General features: G+C 40.8%; 1 protein-coding gene and 1 long non-coding RNA gene across 2 annotated transcripts in view; one reads left to right on the forward strand and one right to left on the reverse strand.

The window, feature by feature from the left end:
- Nucleotides 1–358: 358 nt before the first annotated feature.
- LOC116570737 lies at nt 359–6,008 on the reverse strand. Its single transcript, XR_004277550.1, has 3 exons — nt 5,749–6,008; nt 1,996–2,063; nt 359–462 (listed from the first exon to the last, which is right to left on the reverse strand). It is a non-coding gene; the product is annotated as an uncharacterized LOC116570737 (long non-coding RNA).
- Nucleotides 6,009–6,048: 40 nt separating this feature from the next.
- Nucleotides 6,049–16,891, forward strand: part of ABHD5 (abhydrolase domain containing 5, lysophosphatidic acid acyltransferase) — a 36,001-nt gene continuing 25,158 nt past the window's right edge. Inside the window, exons 1-2 of the mRNA XM_032308160.1 lie at nt 6,049–6,116; nt 8,853–9,184. Of these exons, the coding sequence (XP_032164051.1) occupies nt 6,090–6,116; nt 8,853–9,184 (359 nt within the window). The 5' untranslated portion in view covers nt 6,049–6,089. The remainder of the gene's footprint in view (nt 6,117–8,852; nt 9,185–16,891) is intronic.

Here is a 16,891-nt window from a genome sequence, read left to right on the forward strand (position 1 = left end):
AAAATAAAAATCCCGAGCAGGTTATGTTGTCCAACTGATATTCTTCAAGCTCAAATTATCTGTTATGGAGCTGCACATGATTTCTTCTCTTGCATGTCTACCTGCATTGCCTGCTCCATTGCTTTCTTCTAGTGTCCCTTTTTCTCCTGCAAAATTTCCTTAATCATCTGGATTGTGCTAATGTGGAGGAGTTCACTTTGTGGTAATTATTATGATCCATGCTGTATATACCTCAACTGAAAAGAAAATAAGCCTTACTTGAGACTCACTTTCATGAATCCTTACCACACTTGCTTGATCTTATAATCAGATCTCTATCTTTGAAGTGCTTAAATATGTTCATGCATACCTGTGTACCATTACAGAAAATTGTTATATCCTTGTCATCTGTTTCTTTGTGTATTTTCAGTTGACTTGAGTTTATTCATTTTCTTGTGAAACCTTCACTTCTTTGCTTGCTATCTTCTTTTTTAAAAGTTAAAGTCGATTAATTAACACAAAGCATATTATTAGTTTTGAAGGTAGAGTTTAATGATTCATCAGTTGCATACAACATCCAGTGTTCATTCCATCACTTGCCCTCCTTAATGTATTACCCAGTTACCCCATCCCCCACTCACCTCCCCTCCAGCAACCCTCAGTTTATTTCCTAGAGTTAAGAGTCTCTTACAGCTGTTTGGGTATGGAGTCGACCACCCCTCAATTAGGCAGAGAACACTCTCGATAATGCAAGTCACACAGTGAGGTTTATTTGACAAGCTTAAGCTTGGGCCCACGTATACCCCACACAGCAGAGTAGGGACTTGGACCCTGAGGCTAGTTAAGGCAGGGGTTTTTATGGGTCATTAGAAGAGGCTTGGGACTGGGGGAAGAGGAGAAGTTTCAGACTTTTCTGCAGTAGGCTGATTAGCTGTTGCCAGGCTGGTTACAGGGTTAGGTACTTTCTTGGAAGTGTTTACAGGGTTAGGTATAGCGGTTTTTCCTGGAAGTGTTTACAGGGTTAGGTATTCCTGTTACTGAAGCAGGGTGGGCGTCCCTGGAGCTAAAGTGAAGTAGGGGAAAGTTCAGCCCTTGGGCCCGAGATGGCTGCCCAAGCTAAGATGGCTGTACTTATGCTAACCCACTCCTACAACAGCTTGTCTCCCTCTCTGATTTCGTCTTATTTTTTTCTCCCCTTCCTTTCCCTATGTTTATCTGTTTTGTTTCTTAAATTCCACATGAGAGAAATCATCGTGCCATCTCCTTTGTAACTTTCCTACATTAAGGTAGAGTAGGCAATTGTGTGCTGAGAGCTTTAAAAACAAAACAACAACAACAAAAAAACCCCATATTTCAACTGCTAATTTCTGTGGTACAAATATTTCCCAATTTCAAAGTTCCAAGGTTTCATATCCAGCTCAAAAATTCCTGAATATTTAACCATTGACTCTCGTGATAAAAGCTGGCTCTAAGGTAGGAAAGCAATAAGATTACTGCTAGTTTTACAGTGACTTAGGACAGCATTTTCACTAACTGCTTATTCACTCATACCACCACAAAATTCTTCCAGCTGCGGGCATGGACAATCAACATATTTCAATGTGGAATCAATGATGGGTAAGAATCGTTCCCTCAGTGCCTCCCTGCAGAGCTCAAGCTAAATAAGCCAATTTGCTGAATTACTTAGAACCAAGTATTTATTGCATCCCAAACAGATATTTCCCACTTGTCAGAAAATGTAATAGAGCCCAGATACCAGTTGCTGTTTGTTTTCTGCTGTGAGTGCCGACTAAATGGAATGGATATTCAATAAGCTGTATTAAACCGAAGGATGCATTTTCAAAGTGGTGAGGGAGCGATTCAAGAGCCAACGTTAATGTCAGAGGGAATTATGGGTATGAACACTTTCTGTTACTGTGTAAACCTGCCCCTGCTAAAAAATGTTCAGGGGCATAAATAATGACTACATAGAAGGGTTTTTGCTCTTGTAGGTTCAAACACAGAAAGGCAACTGACCTTTTCAATGTCAACATTTTGGAGGATATTTTCCTGATTTCTGAGGATACCTATTATTTCAGCATGTGCTGATAAGAAACAACCAGAAGGAAAATAAAGGTTAAAATATCTGAAATATGGTAAGAAAAAAATTTTCCATCAGTGTTTTAAGAAACACTGATGCTGGGGCACCTGGGTGGCTCAGTGGGTTAAGCCTCTGCCTTCAGCTCAGGTTATGATCTCAGGGTCCTGGGATTGAGGCCCGCCTCAGGCTCTGTGCTCAGCAGGGAGCCTGCTTCTCCAGTTCTCAGTCTGCCTGCCTTTCTGCCTACTTGTGATCTCTCTCTCTCTCTCTCTCTCTGTCAAATAAATAAATAAATAAATAAATAAGAAACACTGATGCTACTGAAAATAAAAATTGAGGGTTCTTCTATTATAAACAAATGATATGGAAGGTAAAGGAAAAGAACACTGTTAAAATTCTCTTCCCAAATCAGCATGACTTCAAATTTTCTGGGGCAGGGGACATGACTGGAAACTGAATGGTAGCCCCTCTCCCCTCGCTTCTCTGCCTCCCACCTTCAAATGTTGATGGGAGATTTGGCCCTGCTGTACTTCTGGATATTTACCATCTACTTTCCCAGTGTTGGCATCACTATGAGCCATGGTAAAAGAGGGGACAGCATCTTGCAGTTCTCACTCTATTTCACTTGTGATCTTTCTTTCTTCTTTATGCATGCCTGTGCAAATCTTACCACTCACATTTGTCCTCTGCCTACCTTCAGCTTCCATTCCTCATTTGCAATGGTGCGTGTTGAGAGTAGACTTTCTGACGCAAGTTTTCCTGTCATGACTGGTCCTATAATCATAGTATAAAAACCACCAAGTTATAACCTTTTCACTTGTCAACACCTAAACCAAAGGCCATGCTTATTAAATACAAATGAAAACAAGTATCACAGTTTGGCCTCTGTAGGAAGCAATCTCTGAGAGCTTAATGTTCAGGGAATGCCCTTGTGATCAACACTGACGGGAAGGAGGGTGAAGGTGAGACTGAGAAGAAGCTGAGCTGTGATAAAGGCTCATCTGAATTCTCCCGTTTTGGGTGGAAATGTTTGGTCCTTTGTATTCCAACCTTCAGCCATTATTAGGTGTGAGTTTTCCTCCAAAGGGCATGACGTTGGTGAGATGGATCTTTGTAGGTGAGGTGTTCCCTGAAGGGGCCAAAGGCTGTTCCATTGAAAATCTCACAGTAGTTAAGGGAATAAGCCCTTCCCTAAAGGAAGATTTGAGCACAACTTCATGTCTGCCCCCCCCCCCCCCCGCCCCCGCCCAAATCTCCTTACCCCATAAATATCTACCATAGTTCACACATCATCCTTCCTTTGTAAGAGCACAAAAGGCTACTGAACAATGTATCAAAACTATTTGTAATTTCAACAAATGGTGCTGGAGAAATTAGATAGCCATAGGCCATAAACAAATAACACCCTGACTGAAATCTCTTACTTTATGCAAACATTAACTCAAAATGAATCATGGACTTAATGGAACATGAAAACCATACAACTTTTAGAAAAGGACAAAGGAGAAAATCTTCGGGACCTCAGGTTAGGCCAAGAGTTCTTAGACAACATCAAAGCATAAGCCCATTGAAAAATCAATACATTGGATTTCATTAGATTGAAAACTTTGTTCTGAAGGGGGCGCCTGGGTGGCTCAGTGGGTTAATCCTCTGCCTTCGGCTCAGGTCGTGATCTCGGGGTCCTGGAATCGAGCCCCACATCATGCTCTCTGCATGGCGGGGAGTCTGCTTCCCCCTCTCTCTCTGCCTGCCTCTCTGCCTGCTTGTGATCTCTCTCTCTCTCTGTTTCATGAAGAAATAAAAAAATCTTTAAAAATAAAAAAATAAAAACTTTGTTCTGCAAAAGTCCCTGTGAAGAGGATGAGAATATAAGCTGACTATGGGAGAAAATATTTTCAGACCATAAACTGACAAAAAACTAGTATCTAGAGAACATGAAAAGTTCTTAAAACTCAGTAGTTAGAAAATGTGCAAGAGACATGAACAGACATTTCATTGAAAAGCTCACTGAAAGCATTTCATTGCCATTGCCATTTGTAAATGGCAAATAAGCATGTGAAAAGATTTCAGCATCACTAGTCATCAGGGAAATGAAAATTTCAAAATATGGTGGCTTAAAACAATCACCATTTTGTTTTCACCATCCTCTGGGTCAGGAATTTAAGCTCATCTGGATACATGCTTTAATCCACATGGTGTCAGTTTGTGTCATTCATTCAGCTGTATTCAGTGGAGAGTGGGCTGGAAATCTCAGAAGTCTGGTGCTCTCCACATGGCCAGCAGAGCTTGGGATATCAGACTTTCAATAGGAATTATAAGAATTGGTAAATATTGAAGCTATGGATCCCTTAAGTTCCAGTCTTGGAAATTACAGAATCATTTCTGCCACATTTTAGTAGTCAAAACAAATCACAGCTCAGACTGAAGGGGAGAGAAAACAAGACTCCAATTTTCAATGTGAGAAGCAGTAAAGAATTTATGACTATCTTACTCTACCATGGGGGCGATTATTCAATTATTTGAAAAACTTCTTTGTAGGAAGTCTTTACAAATTAAGTTTTTAAAAAGGTCAAGTTTTAAAAAGTAAATATTGAGATGTTCAAGTTTCTTATTTTTTTTTTTTAAGATTTTATTTATTTATTTGTCAGAGAGCGAGTGAGCGAGCACATGCAGACAGAGTGGCAGGAAGAGACTAAGAGAGAAGCAGGCTCCCTGCTGAGCAAGGAGCCCGATGTGGGACTCGATCCCAGGAGGCTGGGATCACGACCTGAGCTGAAGGCAGCCGCTTTACCAACTGAGCCACCCAGGCATCCCCCAGTTTCTTACTTTTTGGCAAGTTATGTTCTCTAAATATCTTGCCTACTTTATCTATGTTTTCAAATTCATTGGCATAAAGCTATTTGTAATATTGCCTCATTATCATCCTAATGTTGGTAAGATCTGTGATTACATCCTCTTTTCCAAACCTGATAGTCTTCATTCATGCTTTTTTTTTTCTTCATTAATTAGCTAGGAGTTTATCAATTGTATTAATCTCAAAGTACCAACTTTTGACTCATATTCCATGATTTGCTTTTTCTACATATCAATATGCTCTGGAGAGCTTTCCAAATTAGTGCTGTCATGGTATTTCATATTATGGGGGTACCAGAATTTATTTAATCAGGGGCATTCTTACTAATTTTATTTCTTTTCTTTCCTTCTATTAGAGTAAATGAAGGAAACATCATTTTATATATCTTTATGTGCACATGAGAAAGGATTGATTCCCAGAAATTAAGTTGCTGGGTCAGAGAGTTAATTTTACATTTTCAGATAGGTAACTTCCAAATCATTTTCCAAATGGCTGTATCAACTTGCACTCCCGTGTACTGGGTAGATGTATTCCCCATCGTTCCAGGTTCTTGCCAATACCTAGTATCATGAACTCTTTTCATTTATGTCATCATGGTTTGAATTTCCATTTCCTTGATCACAGGTGAGTATAAGCATCTTGTGCCTATTTATGGCTTGAGAGTTTTCTCTTCTGAGGAGGATTTTTAAACTCTATTTTCTACTTTTTTATTATTTAATTTTTCTTTATATATTGAAATTATGAAATCTAGGTCTGTTTCAAATTTTTGCATTTTGTTCTATTGTGTCTTTTTTCACACAGAGGTTTTATATTTTGATGTGGTAGTATTACTCACTTCTTTCCTTTATGGCCTAGCATTCGAATCTTGCCAAAGGAGGCCTTTTATCTGCTTCTCAAGAGTTCAACTGATATTCATTGACTAGTCAGAGTCTTGTGTCTCTGGAGAGCAATTCTACCAGGAGTTCTAGAATCCAGCCCTTAAGGGACAATACCCCTCTTTCCCCACCCTACTGTGGTAGAGCTCTTAATTCCCAGGCCTTTACTCCAAATTTTAACATCATAACATCAGCCCTCTCATCAAACCCTTCCTTCCATACAATCTTGAAAACAACTTGGAACCACAGAACACCAGAAGGAATCCAGTTTCAAATTTTCATTTTCATAGCTGAGGAGTAGATGATCGAAACCTTCTTGTCCAACATGGTAACCATTAACCACATGTGGATTTTTATTTTTTTATTTTTTTAAGATTTTATATATTTAATTGACAGACAGAGATCACAACTAGGTAGAGAGGGAGGCAGAGAGAGAGAGGAGGAAGCAGGCTCCCTCCTAAGCAGAGAGCCTGATGCGGGGCTCGATCCCAGGACCCTGGGATCATGACCTGAGCTGAAGGCAGCGGCTTTAACCCACGGAGCCACCCAGGTGCCCCCACATGTTGATTTTAAAATTCAAGTTAATTAAAATAAGTTAATTAGGATTAAAAAATTCAGTCACACTAGACCCATTTCAAATGCTCTATAGCTACATATGACTCATGGCTAATTTACTGAACAGTGGGATTTAGATAATTTTCATCATTGCATAAAGTTCCAGCGGTTGTGCTAGAGCTTTGTTATTTAAAGGGTGGTGTGCAGGGATGCCTGGGTGGCTCAGTCATGATCCTTGGGTCCTGGGATTGAGCCCCACATCAGGCTCCCTGCTCTGTGGGAAGCCTGTTCTCCCTCTTCCACGCCTCCTGCTTGTGTTCCCTCTCTCACTATGTCTCTCTCTGTCAAAAAATAAATAAAATCTTTTTTTAAAAGGGGGGGGTGATGTGTAAGACCACAGGCATCACTGGGGCTGATTAGAAATAGAGAGTCTCTATTAATTAATAATTAGGTCCCATACCAGACCCACAGAATTGGAATCTGCAACTTAACAATATCCCCAAGAAGTCCGCATGCAGATTAGACTCTGAGAAGCCCTCATCATGTGATTTTTCCCCCCAAGGTCATACAGTTGGTGTCTGGGCCCTTCCCTTGATCCAAGTACCATTTTTCCTTACTATCCCTTTTCCTCCCCCTCTCCTTCCCCTTCCTTCTCCTTCTCCTTCTTCTTCATTTTATTTATTTATTTATTTTAGAGATTGAGCAAGAAAGAGAGAGGTCCTGCACACAGAGTGGGCAGGTAGGGTGGGGAGAAGGGCGGAGTGAAAGGAAGAGAGAGAATCTCAGGCAAATCCCACACTGAGAATAGAGCCCAACATAGGGCTTGGTCTCATGCCTTGAGATCATGACATGAGCCAACATCAAGAGTTGGATGTTTAACCAACTGGGCCACCCAGGTGCCCCATCCCATGTCTTATTATCTCCCTACTATACTTACTTTCTCACTTTGTTTAGTTACAGCACTTTATAACCATTTATAGGTCAGTCAGGCCATTGAAGCCCTAGAAAACCCTCCATGTTTCAGCCTCATTCTGATTCGCAGACTTCAGATAAAGGCCCAGATCCCTACGATGACACTTTCCCTAGAAAAAATCCTTCTTGGGATTAAAGCCGACCTTGGAACCAGCAGGGCACCAATCATCAATCTGGTACACTTAGCTTTGATGATATAACGGCTGCATTTAGTTTTTTGGACTCCACAGCCCGGGCCTGCAGAGCAGACCATGTACTTGCCTTAAAAGTGTCACAACCTGACTATCCGACTGGAGAGTCAAAGTAAGTCCTGATGACCTTCCAAAATAAGCACTCTCATTCAAGGTAATTGGATGGTAGGTCACTATTTAGAAGATTTAGGAGATTTAGAAATAGCACCAGGTTGTCCTGGAACTTTGAGAGATCTGGTCTCAGACCTTTTTAGTACATTGTTTTTCAGCTACTAAAACATAGTGGACTCATAGTGGACATAGTAGATAAGAATGGATGAATAATACTGAAGGGAAGGGAAAAATTCTTCTCTACCTTCAAGGTCTTCCAACTAGACTTAAATTTATATGAGACAGATTAACAGGAGAAAAAAATCCAGTGGTTTACTACATGTACACAGAGGCCTAGTAATGAAACTGAGACCTAAAGAAATGACCAAGGCAGGCAGTTTTTATGCTTTTCAGACAAAGTGACAATATATCTGTGAAGAATTGACAGGATACAGAAAACTTAGCTTCGAAAGCTTCAATTAGTAAGGAATTCTAAGCCGAATTTGGGCTGGGGTCGTAAATTAGTAAACAGTAGATAGGGTTGTTTATAAAGCCTTCTTGGCTCTAAATTTCCCATCTCTGGTGATAAGGCTGTCTCTTTATGTACATCCTGGTGCACAGAGGGTACCTACCACATGGAGATTTATTTCCTGTTTTCAGGGGACAGAGGAGGGTCTGAGTGTCCTTTCTACATAGCGTCTCTTAAATAACTTTTATTTAAAATAGTCAATATGCTAAAGTAGCACTTCTGGGGGTAGCCTGCCTTTGGCCCCTGTTGTAGGGAGAGGTATAATTACAAAACCAGGCAGTATCTGATGGCTAAAAGACTTGAAAACGGGTCAAGAATGTTGACATTTATGTTAGTAAATCCCTCTCAAGAAGTTAACCTAAGTTAACCTAAACACTGACTTTACATCCCTCCAATATATATACCTCGTGAGGCTAACGGCAGTTGCTGGTTCTGGCCACTATTATAACCCCAGCACATCACTGAATATTGACTTTAGAGTCTTGAGCCACCTTTTCCCCTAGGCTACCCACCTGGAGGGACTGGCTGGCGGAAGGCCAGAGTTCTCTCCACTGCTGCAGTCCCGTTCGCCAATGCAGCGTCTATCGGATACTATCTTAACTCCTCCAGCGAAGGTCCCAGGGTACTTCCAGAATGCCTGCCTCGTGTCCAGCACTGACAGTTAATATTAGCGTTTGATGCATTAACACGGGTATTACTGAAGCCACTTGCTACCTAACATTTCCAGGTGAATCTTACCGGTTCCAGGGTTGACAGCCCCACCCAGCGCCCACACGGGATCGCGCCAGATATTAGGGCGCACGCGCAGCTGGTGAATGTGGGTGGAGAGTGCTGGGCACGCGCGCGCGCGGCCGCGCGGCCCTGTCGTGCAAGTGGGAGGGCAACGCATGCGCGGGCGGCGGTGGCCTTAAGGGCGGCGGTGGCCTTAAGGGCGGCGGAGGCGCTCGCTGTCCCAGTCGGCCTGTCAGCCGGCTTGGAGGCGCGGTACGGCGCTCGCGCGGTGACGGCGGCCATGGCGGCGGAGGAGGAGGAAGTGGACTCGGCGGACACCTGCGAGAGGTGAGTGCGGCCACGACTTCGTGGGGTTCAGGATCGCTCCTTCCACAGGGGCCCAGGTCGGGCCGGGCGGCGTAGCCGAGGACTCGTACCCCGGCCTGCCCTCTCTGTTGTCCGGCCCGGCGTGAGACCGCGCTGCGCCCCGAGGACGCCCCGGCCTGGCTCTGTCCCTGCCGGGCGTGGGAAGGGTGTGAATCCTACCCGGCCGCGCCGCAGGACCTCCGCGCGGAGGGGCCGCGGTGATGTTGTGTAAGCGTCTCCGCGGCTCCGCGGCAAGGGTGGCCCGGCACCCTCCCCCGGCTCGTCATCTGGGGACTCCTCGGACCCGCGTGCCCCAGGACAGCTGGCAGGCGGTGACCGGCCGTCCTCACACCTGCCTCGAGCCGGGGGAAACGGCTCAGTCATTCGTGCATTTCGGAGCGCGGCTTCTGGCTGCAGGTGCGCCCTGTTCTCCGTCCAGCCCGGAACGAGAACGAATGCGCCGCCTGGGCAGAACCTCCCGAGCCTGGGGGAAGGGGTGGCGCTTCCCTGGGGCTGCAGGAGATGGAGAACCCAAAATCGTCCTGGAAAGTGCAGGAGATTGGGGGGTGTCGGGGAAAGGAGAAGTGTAGCGAGAGGAAAAGAGGTTTGAGGGCATGGGTATACAACTTTGGGTTTCAGAAAGCGTTTAATTTATAGAAACTTAGTAGAATGAATGTTAACACTATGTGGACAGCAGGTTCAGCATTAATAATCTTTCAGCGATCTTCCTTTGTTTCTAAGTGTTGTGGTGTTACCGGAGAAGTGGGTGTGTTTGCGCCTCAGAACACATGTATATGTAGAAAACTTTATGGAATTTGGAGGACAGATGTCCAACGTGAAACTTTTTGATACACAGACATACTAAATTTAAATTATTCTCTTCCACCTGTAGCTAGAAACTTCGTGCCCTTGTCAGTAGACAGGTAACAATTAGTGGAAAAATTCAGTTATGAATATTATTGCCATGTTTCTCAAGGCTGGTCATTTCCTTTGGAAAGTAAACTTTTATGTTTCTGTATATATGTTTAATATTTGGATAATTCTACTTAAGATGTCTGGAGAAACTTGCATATGAAACATAACCTAAATGATAAAGGTAATATGGAGTACTATGAAGACAGTTGCATTTGGAAAGATAGGGAGAAGGGGTGAGATGATAGTTTCGAAATACTAGAAACTAGGATCTTCCTTTGAAGTTTGTTTTCATTATGAATGGGTCCATTGTTTTGGTTTGTTGATAAACTTCCTTGTTGAGGTAAGATGGGGAATGTCCTCATGTGGACACAAGTAGGAACATAACTGGTACCTTGTTCCCACCTAGTTTGTCATAACACTTTTTTATCTTTCTGAAACTGCTTTTAGGTGGTCTTTTTGGTCACCATATTTTTGTAGGGCCTGGGAGTCCAGGGCATGACTGAGAAAGGAATTTGTGGATGGGGTGATGTCCCCAGGTCATTGAGGACAGACTATAAAATATCTTTAGCAGCTGAGCAGCCATAGTCCCATGACAGAGGTGGGCATCCTTGGTACTCTTGGCAGTGTACTTAAGCAATATCCAGTGTGCATACTAGTATAGTCTTCTGAACTGTATCAAGAAGACGAGCAAAGTACCTGTCCTGCAAGGTGTTGCCTAAATGTGTTTATATTAAACCTAAGATCAACACTGTGTGCAGAGTATTTCTGTCCATTTTTCATTTGCAATGGCAACTGAAAGGGCTACCAGGAGCCCACTAGTGAGTGGCAGAGCTGAATTGGAGCTCCCCAGATGTCTAGATTTAATTTAATATCCTCTGCCATATCACTGGTCCTTCTTGGTAGAACTGGGACTCATGAGGGATGTTTGGTTCTTGTCTCTTTTGCTTACTCTTTTAACACTTTGTTACTTAATCCTTGCATTGATACAGAGCTTATTTTTTTTTTAAATTTGGTTAATCAACTGGAACTTTGCCAAGAGCCATTAGAGGTTGTGAGAAAATAGGTCTTGTATCAAGTTCTTGATCTTTAAGACACTTCAGGTTTAGATGGGGAATTGACATTAACAAAGGAAACAATTATAAAACCTCTGGGGAAGGCTTTTTGGCACATATGAATCTTGTTTTTTTCTTTGTGATTTTTCTCAGTGAAGACAGGCATGCCTGGAAGCCGTTTGGCTTTCAACATCTAACCCTTTTCGTTGCAAGACAGTTGAGAAAGCTAAATGTGACAAGAGTAGGGAAGACTTCTGTGAATTGCTGCAAGGTTGTCCCAAAGAAGGATTAAGTTGAATGATCTGTTGAGTTTAGAGGAAAGCTGTGACAGAATTGCTCAGCTGCAGAGCAGACAGTAAATTAGGTGGTTCCCATTGGTGTGTTGGAGTTGGCTTGTACTAGCAACCATTGCTAAACTTTCAAGAATTTTGCCAACTTTAGCAGCTTGAAACTAGCCATGGTGGTAGTATTTGTTATAGATACTATATTATATTTATATTGATATCATAAAATTCTACAAGTAAAGGACTTTTTTTCTCCCCTTCTCCAGTGGGTTTACCAGCCACCTACTGGATTTACATTAGAATTTGACTATAGTCCTTTGCCTTGGAGATAATATAGTGGATTTTGCCATTTTTTTTAAAGATTTTATTTATTTATGTGACAGAGATCACAAGTAGGCAGAGAGGTAGGCAGAGAGAGAGAGAGAGAGAGGAGGAAACAGGCTTTCTGCTGAGCAGAGAGCCCGACGTGGGGCTTGGTTCCAATCAGGACCTGAGTCGAAGGCAGAGGCTTTAACCCACTGAGCCACCCAGGCGCCCCTGGATTTTGCCATTTTTTAAAGACCGCTAAGATCAATGACTCCTCTCTTTTGCCATCTCTCCTTCCCAAATCCTTGCTTCCCGACTTCTTAAGAATCACTGCAGTTCTCAATGATACTTTTTTTTTCTGGGTACTTATCTTCCTTGGGTCTTTCTCAGTATTTGACACTGTAAAGTTAGCTTCTCCTTATTGAAATTCTTACCAGACATTATAGCTCTTAAGACATTTTGCTTCATGCCTTAGCCTCAGATCAATAGTCACTTTTATTAGGTTCTCTTATTTTTTCATTCTTTAAATGTCACAATTCTCTAAGATTCTACTTCTTCTTTCATCTGTGTTTTCATATTTTGTCTTCTTCACTTCTACTCTTTGAAGCATCTTTTCTGTGGAGAGAACTAAAATCTTATTCTCATGATGGAGCCCTTTTCAGAAATCCGGTGATGTTTCTAATTGTGTGCCAGATGTTTGCACTTTATTCCTCAAATGTAAAACGTGCAGACTTGGATGTCATTTTCACCTTTCTTCCCCTGAACTAAAAAATACAAAGAGTCCAGTTTTTGCCCTTAGCTATTTTCATTAGGGTGCTTATATTCTTCTGGTTATCTGGGTTCAGAACTGTGGCCTGATTTTTCACTGCCCACCTCCATCTTCATGGCCCTGAATACCAAATCTACCAAGTCCAGTAGATTCTAAGTACATCAGCTTTCCATTTCCAGTGTCTCCTGGAAATCACCTTGTTCTGACCCTACATATTCCCTTTTCTGGTTTATAACAGGCTTTATTTATTTATTTATTTTTCAAGATTTTATTTCTCTGAGAGAGAGAGAGTGTGCTAGAGCGCAAGTAGGGGGAGCTGGAGCCAGAGAAGCAGGTTCCCCACTGAGCAGGGAGCCCAGTGTGGGGCTCCATCCCAGGACCTTGAGATTATGACCTGAGCCAAAGGTAAATGCTTAACCAACTGAGCCACCCAGGTACCCCTATAGCAGACTTTAATAACTCATTTAAAATAACATAAATAACATAGGAACCCAAAGTTGCTATGCTTTCAGCATAGCTTATTTCATCAGTTACTTTTTTCTCCCTAAGAGGCACAGTCTTGTTTGTAGCAGCTACACACAGTGGCTTTATTACAGGTGCTCAGCCTGACTTAAAGCCCTTTGTAGGCAGCTTGGCTCTTATCTGCCTTTGGAGTTTTATTTCCTCTCTGTGCCCTGGGCTCTGGCCAATCTTTCATTGTTTCCCAAACATGTTCTTTGCTCATCTTATTTCCCTTGTCTTGATTCACATGGTTTTCTTTGACCCAAAACAGATTGTGATCTCCCTTCTCTGAAGGCCTATAGTATTTTCCTAAGCTTTCTTTATGGCACTTATACCATGTTTTGTAGTGTAGTTACTTGTTTTGTCAGCCCATTGGGGTCAAAGCTTTTGTCTTACTCAAATGTCTGGTAAAGCCTGAATGGGTTTCATAAATAGTAAACGTCAATAAATGTTTATTGAATTAAACAGTTCAATATGGTAAATTTATGCTGACACGAACATTAAGATAAAAAACCTAGTTATTATATATTTTGCAGCTTTATAACGTGATATTTTTCACCCTAAGATATTCAAAGAACATCAAAAGATGTTCTTTGATACACTCAATAAGAATTCAAAGTTTGAATGTGACGAGGACAACAACTAAGATCATAAGCTTAAGTTATATTGGGAGGTTAGTAATATTCTACTACTTGACCTTGGATGAAACAACTCATACTTCTTTGTTTTGCCTGTTCTTCAAAATGCCAGTCACAGACCCAGCAAATGGAGATTTCAGGCCTGTGAGGAAGAACTTAAACAAATGTAAAGTCCCAGGATGGTCCACTTAATAAAAACAACACTGGATAATATATTTGAGAATTACAGATGACTCTGAATGGAGTCCTTAAGGATTTGACTTATTTGTAACAGCCATTCAGAAATATTATATTGTTAGGTTTTTAGTCTAACCTCTTTGTTCTATAATTCCTCATTCCTGATTGTGAATCATAAAGAATTATGTGGAAAGATGATTTTATTAGAAGTTATTATTCAGTTTGAGACTTGGGATTTTTAGTTTTTATCTAGTAGATAAACTTACTTTAGAAGTAACATGAAATGCTGCTTGGATTTGTTAAGCAGTGTAAATCTAAAAGTACACCTGTAGTTTTCTTTTAAGTGTGTTTGGTGCTGTGTCTGACTCCAGGATGGTTTGTTTACTGTATGAGAGAAGGTAGGAGACGACTGGGGAGAAAATATCACCAGCACATAACTGTGTCTAAAATACTGATTCTCCAACTCTGGGTCTTTCATAGTTACAGGTTAGAAATATAGGGGGTAAAAAGTTAAAGAATGTGAATTAATGTGTTATAGTATATTAGAGGGCTTGACTGACCTAATGGTTAGTGATAATTCAAATCATGTGAGCTATTATTTATTTAAAATGAAAGGGCATGATAGGATTTTCCATTACCCAGGAAAGGCCCTTATTTGCAAAAGTGTTGTAATGTCTTGTTTGAAAGTTGTTAATCTTCATTGGTTGAGGAATTATTTCAGAAGAATATGGATATTCATACCTTTCTTCAATTTGGATATTTACAAAAGAAACAAAACCTCATAGTTTCTCTAAATGAGAGAGACTACTATACTTAGAGTAGGATAGAGAGCAGTAATAACTTTTCTGTCTTGATAGTACCAGTATAGAAATGGAGGCCATTTAAAAAAAAATTGTAATATAATGAAATCCTCTTTACTTATAACCTAATTAGAAATGTTATTTAAGTGGCCAACAGTGTGTGGAAATTGGCCAGACTTTTGTATATTTTCTTCAGAAATCTTTGAAACCTGTTTCACAATATTTATAGATTGTGCAATTCAGGTTTGGTAATACTATAGATAGTCAGCTATGTCTAAGAGAACAAAACAGGGATTACAAGGAAACTTAAATGTTGATGGAAGTAGGGTATAAGTACAATGCTATTTTATTTTATTTATTTATTATTTTAAAGACTTTACTAATTTATTTTACAGAGAGAGAGAAGGGGAACATAACAAGCCGGAGGAGTGTGAGAAGGAGAAGCAGGCTTCCTGTTGAGCAGGGAACCCAATGTGGGGCTGGATGCTAGGACCCTGGGATCATGACCTGAGCCAAAGACAGATGCTTAAGGACTGAGCCACCCAGGCACCTGAGTACAATGTTATTAAAAAAAAAAAAAAAAAAAAAAAAAGATTAGGTAAGGTCTCCGTGGCTCAGGTCATGATCCTGGGGTCATGGGATCAAGACCCGTGTTGGATTCCTTGTTCAGAGGGCTGCCTGCCGCTCCCCCTGCTTGTTCTCTCTCTCTATGATAAATAAATAAAATCCTTTAAAAAAAAAAAAAAAAGATTAGGTAGAAAGTTAAGAGAAAAAATTCAGTGTTTTATTGCTCGAACTCAGGATGTTTAAAATCAGATTCAGATTCTTAAGTTAATAAATTCTGTTAATGTTGAGCACATCTTTTTTTGTCTTTCCTTAGAATGCCACCTCTAGTGTAGTCTTTCAAGGTTTTTTTTTTTTTTCTTTTAACTTGGAAGTCTGCTCACTAAAAAGATTCTTTCTTTATATTTATTACAGAGTTATAAAGCAAGATTCCTTGTACCTTTTTTATTTTTTTTAATAGATGCTTTAGGGCTTAGATCCTCAGCCTTGCTGAGAGTTAAGTGCTCAGCTGATGTGTCTGCGTAGAAAACCTTTTGGTGCACTTTTTGATACGTCTTCTGTTGTTTTAAACAGATGTAGTCCCTATGGTGAATGGCTTTTTCTTTATATTGCCATTGACATTTGGGTTGCTTCCCAAGTTAGGGCTTCAGTAGTGGATGACGGTGTTTATTGATTATCTGTTTAAATAAAAGAGGGAAATTGAGTTTTGCTTTTCTGTTTATGTTCCAAAGCTGTGAGGAGGAAGCCCTGTATTTTGTTTACTGTTTTGTTTCCTTGTTTACTGTTTTATAGCTGGGCCACATGAACTTAATTTTTACTTTAGATTTTGTGACCTTAGAAGAATGGCTGGATATCTGACAAGCTTCAGTCTTGGGGTCTTAGTTTCAGTCTTCCGCACAGTAAGCCTAGAACAACACTGGAGGACATAGGAGATTTTGTGGAAGGGGCAGAGGGTCTCTTTGAAGACGAGTTTAATTACCTGGAAGACAGGAGATGAGGCTGAATGGGTGTTTTGGAGGGTTGAAGCAATAGATGTTGCAAGCTCAATGGTGGGAATTTGAGAACAAAGGGTAATCAAGTGAAGAACAAAAAAGATAGACTGCAGCTTTCCTTTCACTATTTAAAAATGTTTCCTTGAGCCAGTTATGTGTGTGGGACTCAATTAGATAGAGTATCTCTAAGAAAGAAGTAGAAGACAGTTTCTCTAAAACATTTTATCTGGTTTAGGCAAAGGTGATTAGACAGAAATATTATCAAGTCTTAGGAGAAGAGAGGAATCTCTACAATTCCATTGAGTGAAAATAAAATATTTTACTATGCTTTGTTTATGGATTTTTTCAGTTTAAATATACTTCAGAAAAACTCCACTTAAAAACAATTATCTGCTTTGATGAAAAAGTTGCTTAGAAAACCTGAAGAGGGTTAGTGGCTCTTGTGGTTGTAGAGCCCTGATTTTTAGTGTAATGCACTAAACTTGCAAACATAAAAACATTATTTTGCATTTTCTCTTTGCTCTAAGCCTATCACTAGGAGGCAAAAATGAGTGGACAAGATATCCTATCCTTTGAAAATTGGTTTTGTGAGGAGGGTAGGCATAATTCCTATTGCAGGCTGTTATATAATGTTTTAAACTTGAGGACCTGTACTTAGTAGGTATTCAGAGAATGTAATTTTTTTTTTAAA

Source organism: Mustela erminea, chromosome 1, assembly GCF_009829155.1.
Source record: "Mustela erminea isolate mMusErm1 chromosome 1, mMusErm1.Pri, whole genome shotgun sequence".
Taxonomy (NCBI): domain Eukaryota; kingdom Metazoa; phylum Chordata; class Mammalia; order Carnivora; family Mustelidae; genus Mustela; species Mustela erminea.